Here is a 14,306-nt window from a genome sequence, read left to right on the forward strand (position 1 = left end):
ATGCCACTGGAGTTACGCCAATTAAAAAACAGCTACACTGAGACCTTCTGGAAAAGAGATACCCAATTTGCAAGCAACTTCTCCTCTGTATCAACTTCCCTCATTACTTACTGCTAAAGATATCTGCATGGAAAAGAGAACAGGGGTGGTCTTAAGCCTACCAGCTCCTTCTGCTCATTCCCTTTTTTTAAAATTTTTAATTTGGTGTCCTCATTCAGTAATATACTAAAGTAGGTGCCTGTCTTTACACTTGTGAGTAATCTCATGAGCCCGTTAGTGACAGTATAATCATCTCCAACAACAGAGCAGTATCATCTCATCTCACACAGCATCCCTCCAAATAAGACATGCACCTTATCTGGGGAAGCAAAAAGAAGGGGAAAAAAAGAATTTTCCAGACATGGTAAAATGCTCAGGCTTTGTGGTCTGTGGCAGAAACACTGCAGGGATCCTGACTGCTGCAGCTCTGGGTGTGAGAGGGTGAACATTACAGCTCTGAACTTGCTTCCCTCCCTCGCTGAGGCTAGCAGCAGGCGAATCACAGCAGCCACCCTGCAGCACTGCCTCCCTGCTTCTATTCTTCAGTGCATCTATTCCAGCAAAAACTCAGTTTCCCTCCTTAATACACATGGCCTGATTTTGGAAGGATGATATTTGATACGCAAGAAAATACAGTACGTCACAGGCTTGGTCTGCACCAGTGTGCTCACCTTATAGCTTCGAGGGCTGGATCTGGCCCATGGGCTATGTCATGGACTACATGGAGATTGAGCTGTGAAAATGGAAGCACAGAGGCTTCCTCAGCATTCAGCGAGCAGAAAGCAGATGGAGCCAAGCATGAAGGACCCAAGGGGATCCAGATTATCTTAAAACCAAGTGCAGCTAAGCCTTTTGGGGTATGTGACAGAACCAATGGAAAAAAACTACACCCCCTTGTCTTTATAACAGAAGACAACACCACCTCCACTTCCCAGGGAGAAACGAGGCTCCATGAGGAACACGTAACAAGGTGATGCAGAGAAGCACCCCGTGTGTAAGGCGTGGAAGGGAGAGAGAGAACAATTCCTGACATAAGATTAATGGTGAAATGTTTTCCCAGTCACCACAGCTTCTGCCCCAGGTCCATTTAAAATCTGCCCCAGACTGGATGCGATCACAGTTAATGGGAGGGTTCCTCAACCCAAGGGGAAGCTTTTGCTTCCTCTCAGGAAGGAGCTGCCCAGTGAGCGAAGCAAACAGAGAGGGCTCAGTTTGCCCCTACCTACACCCCCGGGGGGTAGGAGGCTATATCCTTTTCTCCATCACCTCCCACACCCAGTTAAGCTACTGGGCTCTGCCTCCACAGTATCAAGACAAAAAGACCAACTTATCCCCAAGCCACTGCTGTAGATTTTGAGGGGACTCAGGGTGTAAGTTTTCAGGGAGACACCAGTGTTATCAGGGTGGACTCGACTGGACTCCATTAGTGCTGCTCAGGGGTTAGATGTTACCAGTCCCGTCAGGACACACACTGTCAGGATACTGTCTGTGATGCTGTGTCCTTAACAACTTCACTGTTATAAGAAAGACTGCAGACTTCGGTTCTCACTGACAAAGAGATCAGCCAGGGTTACTGACTAAAAGAAGCGCAGACGCTAACATCTGTGGCACTTGACAGGTTATTTACAGGCATGGACATAACTCCTAAGCCCTATGTAAACTATTAAGGGTTCCCAGGCCTCTTTTTAGACACCAGAAGAACTTCACGTTTATACCAGACACATCCTAGTGCTCAACAACTACTAAACCCTCTTTAATTAAAAACATCCACATCCTAAATCCACATCCTAAATCTTGCCAATTAGCACCGCATCCAGTTTTGGGCCCCACACTTCAAGAAGGATGCAGACACATTGGAAAGAGTCCAGCACAGAGCACCAAAAATGATAGAGACTGAGAAGTATGACTGATAAGGAAAGGCTGAAAGAACTAAGGTTATTTAGTCCGGAGAAAAGTAGACCAAGAGGGGATTTGATAAGTCTTCAAATACCCACAGGGCAATTAGAGAAATGGAGCTGGGCTTTTCTCTGTGGCCATGGGGGACAGGACTAGGAGCAATGGCCTCAAGCTGCAGCAGGGGAAATTAGCAGGTACTTTCTGACTAGGAGGGTGGTCAAGCACTGGTACAGGCTACTTAGAGAAATTGAAGAATCTCCATCCCAGGAAGTTTTCAAGGCCAGGTTGGACACACATTTGGCTTGGTCGTTTTAGTCAGGGATAAACATGTCTTGACCAAAGGGGCTGGACTAAATGACCTTGTAAGGTCCCTTCCAGCCACACCTTCCTGCAATTGTTTGATAAGTTGATGGGGCTACAACAGCACGAAAACCCCTGCAGTTACCAGATTTCATAGACGTTAGGGCTGGAAGGGACCTCAGAAGATTGAGTCCAGGCCCCCGCCCAAAAGGGCAGGAAGTCAGCTGGGGTCATAGGATCCCAGCAACATAAGCATCCAATTTGTTCTTGAAGGTGTTCAATGTAGGTGCTTGAACCACCTCCAATGGCAGACTGTTCCAGATCTCGGGGGCTCGGACAGTAAAGAAATTCTTCCTTATGTCCAGCCTGAAATGGTCTCGCAGTAGTTTATGACTGTTCAACCTCGCCATCCCTTGGGGCGCTCTGGTGAACAGATGTTCCCCCAGATCCTGGTGGTCACCCCTGATAAACTTATAGGTGGCCATCAGATCACCCTGAGCCTCTGCTTTTCCAGGCTAAAGAACCCCAAGACTCAGCCTGTTTTCATAAGGTCTGTTTTCCTGACCTCTGATCATGTGCATGGTTCTTCTCCGGACTCTGTCAAGCTTCTCCACATCCTTTTTGAATTGTGGAGCCCAAAACTGGACGCAGTACTCCAGCTGCGGCCTCACCAAGGCCGAGTACAAGGGGCGAATGATGTCCCGGAATCTGCTTGAGAAGCACCTATGGATGCAAGCCAGCGTTTTGGTCGCTTTAGTAGCCGCAGCATCGTATTGGTGGCTCATGTTCATCTTGTGGTCAACAAAGACTCCCAAGTCACTTTCTTCCATAGTGCTAGCCAGCGTAGCACTGCCGAGCCTATAAGGATGCTGCAGGTTTTTCTTCCCAAGGTGGAGAACCTTGCATTTTTCGGTGTCGCATCTCCACTCCAGGGCTGAGCCACGCAGCTTTGATAGCAACCACCTTAGAACATAGGCAAGCCAAGAGACTGCCAATAATGCTGAGAAGCAAGCAACAAGAGTGGATGAACACCTCAGAAACAAAAGGACTCTGCTCTCATAAAACGTGAGAAGAGTAAGGGAAGAAACACCTGGGGTGGTTTGCTGGAGGGGAGCTGTTGTTAAACAATGTTTTCACAGAGTCTCCTTCAGGTAACAGACATAGTGCTACACAAACCTTATCGTTAGGCAGGGGCTACCACTGTTTATTTTACAGACCCAGTTTAGAAGAACAAGGAGTCAAATTAATGCAACTCTGCTGTAGTTAACTGCTTCCAGGGACATAATGTAATGCCACGCACCATCCTGGATAGTACCATATGAGAGTTTCAACTGAACTGAGTAACACGGAATAAGGAAATGAAAATGCAAGTGACCCTGAATTTCACTGCTCCTGGACATAACACTGGGAAGCACCATCTTCTCATGAACAGTCTGCCAAGTCACAATATCAGAAGAAATTCTCTATCCTTCCTCCTCCCCACATCCTGTCCCCCATATGTATTCACAACCTAAAATCTTCCCTTGACAATACAAGAATGTAAAAAAGTAACAGGATGCTGCTCACCCCTCCATCAGATCCTCCCAAGGACAGTCCCCTTTCTGCTATTCTGCAGGTGAAATAAGTCTCATATCAGAAAGGAAGTCAGATCTCTTTATCCTTTAACAACATCAGTTACAATGCACAGCCATTTGGTAAATAGTGGACAAATCATCAGATGTCATGGATATGAGTGAGGAAGACGAGACACTATTTGCTTGTCCAATTACCATCAATCATGAAAATAAAAGTATACACCACCAAAAAAAGGCAGCTGCAGAGTCAGGAATTCTCTGCTTCCTTCTAGAAAACCCAAAGACTCTAAAAACTAAAATCTGGCAGACCCTGTCCAAGCAGGTCCAGTGTGAGGAAGCCCAGATCTGAATTCAAAAGGACAGTAATAATTTAATATAATCTAGTTTCTTTCAAAACTAGAAGCCCAGATTTTGGTAAAGACCAGATTACTGTCTGGTGAGTCAAGCCCTATTGAAAGTGAAACCAGGTATTTATACCATTTGCATATCAGCAGGAAGGCTGAGAGTGTAAGAAACAGCATTTACAGTCAACCAGTGATGTATAACATAGGCTACACCACTACAGCCTAGTGCTTGGTTTAGTGAATACTATTCTCTTTCAAAGAAAGATTGGATCTTTTATCTTTAAATTATCCTTTCAACTGTATCATATTCAAACTTGCGCCAGTACTGCACCAGCACACATGCAAGCATGGAGGAAGCCACCTGCTTATGGCACTTTATTAACTCTAGCTCAGGTGCACAAAAAATGACAGGAGTACAAAAAAGAGGAAAAGACTGCCAGAAAACAATGAGCCAACTTAAATAAGACTGTTCAATCCAGGGCAATGCCATATGCCTTTGGGTTCCTCTCCTTAGCCTCTATTAAATTAGGCAGAGTCTGCCCCAGATTATTGCTAAATGAAAAAGCAGCTTTGAAAAAAAGCTATTTAATGCTCTACAACATTTGCCTTAGTCCTTCAACTAACGAGCTTAAAATTAGTTACAGGCTGTAAGCACCATCATTGAAATTCTGCTTTCTTCCAGTCTAACATTAGGGACGTTTAAAAAGCTAAAACAGGGGGGGAAAAATTACCTACGGATTCTTTCAGCTTCCTCTCTAGTGATCAATGCATCAGTTATGCCTCTTCCACATTTCCTAGGAGTGCACCCTAGAGAAGTAAAAGGAAAAGGTTATGTTACCAAAAAACACACATCATGAATTTCAGTCCCTTTATCTCATTTTCTCAATTCCCCCAACATTTGTTTTGTTTGAAAGAGACAGTCAGAGTCAAAAAGGAGCTTCCTGAACCTAGAGTCCTAACATTATTAAAAGTAAAAACTAAGAATTTTGACCCGTATAAAGTTGATTCTCACTATTGATGTCTTGTGCACATTGCTCATTTTCAGAGTGAAAATAGACTAGGCAATTCCCCTTTTGTTTCTACCTACCTTCAAGTTATACTTCATGTGTGAGCCAGAAATTCTACTTTTTGGTTAAACGTAGTGCAATGCCCTTAAAAATAAACCACACTTCCCACTAACCTAAGAACAAATCATAGGAACATTTCTGTTCCTCTTTGCTTTTTGTAGAAACAAATTTGTCACAAAGTCAAAATAAAGGGCTTAAATCAGGGGTGCTCAATCTCCAGGCTGCAGGCCAGATCTGGCCAGTGGAGCCATACCATCCAGCCCACAGGGCTCTCCATGGGTCTGGAAATTTTGTGATGGGCAACTGATGGCAATTCACAATGCCACTGCACCACCACCAAATTTCCAAGTCCCACATAGTTGAATCGGGTTGAGGCCCCACACAGCTGGACAGGGACCCAGCTATGCCAGCACTGCACCTCGGATTGGGGCCACAGACCAGATCTAACTCAGGACATGAGGACTGCTGCAGTGGCTACTAAGGCAGCAGCAGAGTGCAGTCTGGTTTGGGTGGTGCAGAGTCAGGCAGCCACAACTGCATGGAGTCCAACACAGGTAGTCCAGGGTCTGGTGGCAGCAGCAGTGGCATGCAGGTCTAGCAGGGACAGAGGCCAGTGCAGAGTGTGGTGGCAGCCTGGAGTCCACAGGGGGGAAAAAGTGGGAGCATGGCAGGGTCCAGCAGCATCAAGAACGGGGTCAGTGCAGGTTCTGGGGGTGGTTGGAGGGCAGGGCCCTGTAAGGGCCAGGGCAGCAGGACTGCAGGGTTGAGCAGCAGTGAGCCAATCATGCCACCAATGACCATCCTCAACAAGCCCAAAGGGCCAACTTCCAGTGCCCTCTGGTAGCTTGGAAAGCTGGACAGAGCAGTTCAATGGGGTGAATCTGGCCCACAGACTGCATGTTTGACACCCCTGGTATAGGCAATAGGAATGTGGCCTTGCTACTCACATGTACTAATCATTCAGAGGACTCTGCGACTGATCCTAATTCAAATCTATTTCTATAGACAGCCTTGAAATCAGCTGCCTGGTAGGCAGAGATTCCAATGAATGAAGAGCATCCCATCTCTTCTCAGAATCACTGGAAAAAACAAGGAGTAACCATATAAAAGAGCTGCTTCCACTCATACTAAGCTATATGGGAACGTTGTCAGGAGAATTAAAGAGGCACATTCAAAATTTGCTTGAACAGCCTCGCGTGGAAGGGAGAGCACAGGACAAACAACATTCTATATCCTGTGCTGACTTAAAAAAAATCCTGAGACGCTCTTTCTACAAGAGCTTGCATGTCAGTCTTCCGGTGAAAGGGCACATAGCTTTAAGATACATCACAAACAACCTTTAAAATTCACTTTTGCTGAATCTGGCAATAATAAACAAAGAAATTGGCATTACAAGTCCCAGGCAAAGAGCATATGAAAATTCTTGTGGAAAGACGATGCCAATTCAGAGTAGACATAGGGCAAGAACAAGTAAAAATAAATTCTAAGCCACAGTCTCATTGAGATTTGGCATTTTACCAAAAAAGAAAGAAAAAAAATCTGTAAACATCAAGCCTAAAAAAAAAAACAAAACAAACCCATAGATTAATGTATTTGCTGACATTTGCCAACACACTTGATGCTTCACAGCTCAGTTTTTCCAAAGGACTGTTTGCTCACCAGACTACACAAACAGGGAGCAAAGCACTTCTTGAAAAATCAATTAATTCTCCTCTGCAATCCAACAGCACCAGGTGAACCGTGAGCAAGCACTACCAAAAGCAAAGCTCACCCCAAAGCTGTAGAAACAAAAGACAATTGTCAGGGTGGGAGTGCATTACTTAAATTCACTCCACCACAGTGTGAAATAAGTGTAGATCTGCTGGCCTCCAAGAGATGTTGCAAAGTCCATCCATTTCCCCAAGGCTCAGAAGGGAGAGAGAAGCAATGAGGATTTAGATATGTGAGTAGGGTAAGCTACTGTTTTGCCCCTACCTGTTAATAATTTTAGTTACCAGTTCCCTTTTTGGGAATAAAAGGAGGCTGCTAGTTCCACAAGGGGGCTTTCAATATCAAACTCTAAAGCTCTGAACAGTGGACTTCGTGTCTGACTAAGAGCTTCTCCCTGCCACCCCACACCCCCCAACACACAAAATGTTCTCTCTCTTCTTCAACCTCTCCATCAGCCAGATCAATCACAAACCTCAATTATTCCTAAAAGTAATCCTCATGGCTGAGCCACCCCAGATAACACTGAGTCAATAATCTCTCCTTGCAATATCTGAAAATTATTTTTTCTCCTAAGCCATCAGAGATAAAAATATAGTGGGCAGGGCCACTAATGAATTCATGGGAAAGACGATTCAACCAGGTTACAACTAAAACAATTAACTGAGAACACTAAGTATTCAGCAAAACATCAACAAAGGCAACTACAGATTCAAACTCCAGGAGGGAGGAAGGGAGCAAGTCCTCAAGAATCTGTACTGTGCTGAAACACAAATGAAACAAAGTTACTGAAACACTGGCAGTTTTCCAGATTCCATTCAATGTAAATTCAAGTGCCTTACACAAGAAAAGAAGCAACTACGGACTGAAGACATCATAGAGGTGACAACCTAAAGCCACAGTACGAGTCACAAACCTGTGTCCAGCAGAATTGCCAACCTCTGTTATTCAAGAGTCAGAACAGAGAAGTCGTCATACATTTAAGTAATAAATTCAGGGTTTTTAATTCCTAGGACCCACTCAGGGAAAGTTTTCAAGACTTCCTCTGCAACCATTAAAGGCTATGTACTTCCTTCAAAAAAAAAAAAAAAAAAAAACAAAAACCAACCCTGGAATTTTCATATTATTACCTAACTCCAGGTGCAGAAGAGCTCAACACCCTATACTGGAACATCTATAATAAGACTGCAAGACCTGGAGACACTGTATGGGTTTAAAGAGTACAGCTCACAGCCATAGGTTGTAATAAGCATGTGAATGGGAACTAATTAACCAAGTTTTGCCTGCCCTGTCATAAAAGGTACTAGAATTCTGCACTACTGGGACTTTCTCATAGTGCAGAAATAGAAATGAATTCAGGTTCTCTGAAGTGCTAGCCAAATCTACTAAAGATGTGATGGTTAACAACGTGATCTGTGCAGAAGCATCAACATTGATGATGATGGAGCATAAAGCCTGGAAAAGCAGTAAGCAGAATTTGACTATCCCATCTGAGACCAAGATTAGATGGCACATGATGGGGGTAACATACGTGTCTTGAGATGAAACCGAAGATAGGCCAGATGACAAGTGAGTGCAGAGAAACAGGAAAGGTATCCTGGATGGCAGTGGTAACACTGGGGGAGGTTCGTTCACCGACTCGCCCACTGTGGAGAAAACCTCTTTGGTGGTTAGGGAGCAATGTGGGAAGTGCAGTTGTAGGGGAGAACGCACGCTTTTAGGAGGAAACATCGGTAGAGACTTTTGTACACAAGACTTAAAATGCACACCACAGACAGCAATCACATCATACCATGGTATCTTCTCTTCTCCAGTATGGAACACAAAGAGATCAACCTTTGACTGGCGATACCCTGAACTTCCATGCAGCTTATTCACGATAAGGCAATGGTTTGCAACTAAACACCCTGCTGTGTGATGCTACTTACTGCATCAATGAAAGTAGTATTTGACTATTTGAAATCTATAAAAATGGCTCAAAACTCAGATACAGAAGCCTTCCTGTAATGGTCTATTGCTGTTGTCACAATGTCTGACAGAATAACCAGTGCAAGTGCCAAAACCTCAAAGTACGGTGTACTTGATTATAGATGCAAAAACTGCAGACACATTGATAGACCAGCATCTGAAGGTTAAACTTTATTTGTATCATTGCAGGAATCTGAACCAAACTTTGGAAAAACAAGTACTCGTTTGTTTTTTTTTTTAAACAAATCTTCTTTTTAACTTTCAGATATGGACCTTCGCATGCTTGTACCCACCCATGACAGATGACCATTCATTATGCTTCTAGTACCCACTGTGAGAATCAGTAGCCTCAAACAGTTTATAACTAGGTTCTGCATGAGTTTTGGCCTAGTCCCAAATTTAAAAAATAAATTAGAGCAAAACTAAAAATTGACTTTTTAACAACCTTTATGCATTCTGCCTTTAAAATGTTCTTGCATTTTAAAGACGGAATGCATGCACTGTCTGAGGTGTACTTGGTAGCTGTGTTGGTCTGAGATGAAAAGACATACAAAAAACTAGGACTCTTTGTTCCAAAATGCAATAATTTACAATAATAATAATGCAATCTTTGATCCCAAAAGCTTGCAGAAAAGGACAATTTTCTTGCCAGTTTCCAGTTGGTCTAATAAAAGGTATCATTTTGGAACCAAGAGTTCTAGTTTTTTGTATGCACTGTCTGACAACTTTGTTTTTCAGAACTAGCATTTATCATTTCTGCCTCTCCTTACTTATTCCTGTTATTCCTGGACACTGCCAGGTTTCCTTGTACCATTTACCTGAAACCTGATCAAAGAAAGTAATAACTTTCCTGTCTTTTTCAAATAGGCTGGTAGTGCAGCCAGGCAGTTTGCATAGCCTCTAAAACAAATACCTATTTCCCTTGAACAATTCCTGAGCATTATCTAGAAGAACAGCATTGATTGGCAGTGGAATTCAAAAACAACATTTATCTAGGGAGTTTTTCCACAAATGCAGCTGACAAGTTCATTATGTTCTGAATTAATTATGGAAGAAAAATGTTTCCTGCTAGAAAGAAGAAACATACAAACCCCTCTCTCCGCTCCAAGACCACTGGGTGTGAAACAACCCAAAAGATTATGACCACAGAAAATATAGCCCTTGGTGAGACAGGTAGATTCATCAGTGCAAAGCTCCAGTGGATCCAGAAGGCAAGAATTCCTAGCTGTCTGGATCTATCTGAAGAATTAGCTTTGACTGCATTTGAGAAAACATTTAAAGCCAGGACATCTAGTGGTTGTTATCCAAACATCTATAATGGTTACTGGATGTTCACATAAGCCCTTTGGTTAAACAATGGTTACCAGATTTACGTCTCTCACAAACGATGAATAAACCATCCTAAGAAACAAAAAAGTGAAAGTGGCAGACTGAGCAGTTTTCATGTAAATAAGAAATCTGCAACACCGGTTTCTGTGCATCAGGGTCTCTGCATACGAGTGGCATTGTGCAGTTTCAATTGCTACAGCAATCAAAAACAAGACTTAGATTATTTTAAGAACAAAGAATCTCATTGATGCTCCTTCCCTTGAAGCTAAACATTGGGTTAAACAAAAAAATTGCATTTTGCAAAATGAAAGTATATCAACCATTTACAGTATACTGAGAATCACAGGACGGATGCAACAAGACTCAGTAGCAAAGGGCACCATTCTTGATCTTCCTAATTTTCCCTGACTCTGCACTTCAAGTGACAGCAGTTCACAACTCTGTATTTGCCTGTCTGAGGAGGACACTACAAATGCTAGGTCTGAATGTGCTTATTCTATTTCTCAAACTAGTTTCTCCTCTGGAAAAAACTAATATTAAATTAACATGTTCTCAAAAAAACCTTTATCAAGATTCTGTCATTTTTAATGACATTGAACAGCCTTGGAAAAGTAGCAAGATCAGCCTAAAGAGGAGGCTGGAAATGCCCTCATGCGTGGCAGGAACCAGGATTTACTAAAGGGGAGGTGCAGCACACTGCCTCTCAGACCATGGGGGGGATGGGGCAAGGTGTGGCTGGAGCTCTCAGGTCTGCAGGGAACACCAGGGAGCTGGGCAGGGAGCAGGTGCACAGGCTCTTTCTTTTTTGGAGAAAAAAGCCTGCCTGGAGAAACGCACAGGCAAGGTGGCCCACTTAAAAGCACCGAGAAATTTCCAACAAACTGCTCCAAGCAGCAGCATAACTAGAGATGAGCAATCAGGGCACAAGCCCCAGGCACTAACTTTGGAGGCTGCTGGAAGGAAGCAGGGGATAGCAGAATGGCAGCAAGGTAACAAGCTCAGCACCCAGCCACAATCTACATACAAGTTGGCGGCAGCTGTGAGAGGGTAAAGGGAATGGTGAGTGAGGGTGACAAGGGACTCCTGGCTCAGGTCTGCATGGCCAGAGGTGAGCCCACACTGAGAACAGTCCCTAGGTGAGCCCACAGCCCTTCAGGTAATGTTCTGCCTGGCCCCTCCACTCTAGTTCTCCTGTGCTCAGCAAAAACCCTTCCCCACCTATCCACCCCCATCTCCCCTCTGCCCAGGGCACCAAAATAGCAAGCTACAGCTCTGGCTCAGAGCTCTGGGGCTGAATCCAGTTTCAAAGAACATAGTAATTACTCCTTTTACTGAATCACTAATCTATCTGCAAAACCACCTGCAACCTTCTGCAAGTGTCTGGGAATTTCCTTCAGCATCTCAACAGCACCCCCATGTGGGGACTCAGGAAAAAAACAAAACAAGATTTAACCAAGCACTGAGTACACTTGATACATCATGCTAGAAGTCAAGTCAACTTGCTAATAACAGAGGAGATGTCTGCAAATATATCAAATACTATAGGTGTCTTCCTGAAAACAAAGAATGAAGGGATGCACCTAAAAACTGTCAGCCATTTAAGTAAACAAGTGATATGTGTAATAAGTTGAGAGCACGTTGTCCAGACACAAACTTAAAGGATTGCTTTATGGAATGGCTCTGCCTTTACCTGAAAAAGTTCCCCCGCCTCCTTTGGGTGCGGAGCCAGCCACGCTGTCCGGGCTGATTAATCATAAAACAAGAGTGTGTGCTTCACTTGGAGTAAGTTACAGAGCCCTTGAAATCTGCAGGGCCTCTCTCCATGATGAAATGTAAAGCTGTTTGGGTCATCAAAACCAAAACGGACCTTGTCCACTCCAGGGCAGAGTAAATGTCTGGATTGCAAAGTTCCTCTGGCAAGCAAAAAATGAGAATGGGCTTTTTGCTGGCCATAAACCTAACAGCTAAAAAAAAACATGCTCTGAGGGAAGTACCAGCTCAGTCATCTCTTTTGAGCTCGAGGCAGGAGTGACTGTGCAGAAACCCCTGGCCTTGCTTCTACCGGAGCCCAAACTGGATTACCAGAATGCTTCCTTCTGGCCATAACATCTTGGAAAAACTAGAAGGCACAAAGTGTGTTTTAACTGACACAGAGCCATGTATGTTCTCTACCCAGCGAGCTACAAAGCACTTTGGCCCGAAGAACTTTTGGAACAAGTCCCACATATACACTCATGCTGGTCTCATAGATGACTTCAGCCATGCCTATACTAGCAGCAGCAGATGCTGTACGAACTTCACAGATCCTCAGTCTACATCACATCTGGTTTCAAAAATCAGCCTGCCACAGAGGTCAGAGCTACCCAGCAGAGGAGAGAAAAACAGGAGAGTTTTTCCTGCTTTTGCACACAACCCTGGGGCATCATTCTTAGACAGCTAAGACTGCAGCCTGGACTCTCCCCAGAAATCCTAGTATCCCTCCAGTCACTCCCATCCATTTCCACAGCACAAAGTAGAGGGAAACCCCATCACAGGAACCCAAAGACATAAGAGGCTAGGGAAACAGGTACCTACTGGAGAGGAAAATGCCTCAGAAGCTGCTGCAACTTCCTGGAAGAGGATTTACAGAGCACATGTGCCTACCGCACCTGTGAGCAGTAATATCAAAGCTGTGTTTTCATTATCAGTGACAATCTGAAGAGAAACCGGCTCGTAACTCCAGCACACACATCTAGCAAAAAGCAGCATCAGAAGCTAGTGTTTATGTAATTATTACATGCTGACAATGCCCCAAATGACTTCCGCTACATCATCCATATAGTATTTACAGGTTAGAAAAAAACAACCTCCTTCACAAGCCCATTACAGAACTCAGTGGAGCACGAAAGGAATTCAGAAATAGAATCAGTAGATGGTTTATTCTGCATTGCCTTAGAAAAGCAGTTTATGGGGAAAGAATGGGGCCAGGTCTGACCACTCACGTAGACTCCTAGCCAGAATGCAGGACCTCCATCTAACCCAGGAGGTGCACAGCCCCAACAGGGGAGATGCCTTGGTAGACCTGGTGCTGGCCACCGGTGATGGCCTGGTGAGGGGGCTGAGAGTGCTCGACCACCTGGGCGACAGTGATCATCGCCTGCTGGAATTCACCATCCAGCGCAAGATGGCAAAGCCCTACAGCAAGGCAGCAGCCCTAGATTTCAAGAGGGCGGACTTCAATGAGCTAAGGAGAATAGTCGGGGAAGCACTGAGGTCCCAGAGGGGAGGGGAGCCTGGTGTCCAAGAAGAGTGGTCGCTCCTTAAGGAGACGATCCTCCAAGCCCAAAGGGAGGTAATCCCAACATGGATCAGAGGGAGCAGGAGGGCACAAAGGCCCCCAAGGCTCACCAAAAGCATCCGGTAATGTCTCCAAGCTAAAAGGGAGGCGCACACCCAATGGCAGGGAGGGGCCATCACCAGGGAGGATTATACTGCGGTTGCTTGGGGATGCAGGGGGGGCAATCAGGAAGGCCAAGGTGGAGATGGGACTGGGACTAGCGACCCAGATCAAGGACAACAAGAAGTCCTTTTGTAAATACACAGGGGGCAAAAAGAAGGTTCCAGGTAACGTGGGGCATGTCCACGAGGGGCCAGCAGGGGAGATTATGCTTAGGCGCAACCAACACGGGTTCATTAGCGGCAGGTCCTGTCAGACCAACCTGGTGGCCTTCCATGACCAGGTCACCAAATCCTTAGATGCAGGGGTAGCAGTGGACATAGTCTTCCTGGACTTTCGGAAGGCCTTCAACACTGTCTCTCACCCCGTTCTCATTAAGAAACTGGGGGACTGTGGTGTTGACACCCACACAGTCAATTGGGTCGCCAGCTGGCTGGAGGGCCGCACCCAGAGAGTGGTGGCGGATGGGTCTTTTTCGACCTGGAAGGATGTGGACAGTGGGGTCCCCCAGGGCTCGGTCCTTGGGCCCACACTGTTCAACATCTTCATCAGTGACTTGGACGAGGGGGTAAATAGCACCCTGTTCAAACTTGCTGATGACACTAAGATGTCGGGGGATGTGGGCACGCTAGAAGGGAGGAATAGG

At 44.9% G+C, this 14,306-nt stretch overlaps 1 protein-coding gene across 1 annotated transcript in view; it reads right to left on the minus strand.

The window, feature by feature from the left end:
• Positions 1–14,306, minus strand: part of OGFOD3 (2-oxoglutarate and iron dependent oxygenase domain containing 3) — a 93,952-nt gene that overhangs the window by 72,878 nt on the left and 6,768 nt on the right. The window contains exons 4-5 of the mRNA XM_019542823.1: positions 4,885–4,960; positions 3,802–3,844 (exon numbers count right to left, since the gene is read on the minus strand). Of these exons, the coding sequence (XP_019398368.1) occupies positions 3,802–3,844; positions 4,885–4,960 (119 nt within the window). The remainder of the gene's footprint in view (positions 1–3,801; positions 3,845–4,884; positions 4,961–14,306) is intronic.

Source organism: Crocodylus porosus, unplaced genomic scaffold (assembly GCF_001723895.1).
Source record: "Crocodylus porosus isolate Cpor-Errol unplaced genomic scaffold, CroPor_comp1, whole genome shotgun sequence".
Taxonomy (NCBI): domain Eukaryota; kingdom Metazoa; phylum Chordata; order Crocodylia; family Crocodylidae; genus Crocodylus; species Crocodylus porosus.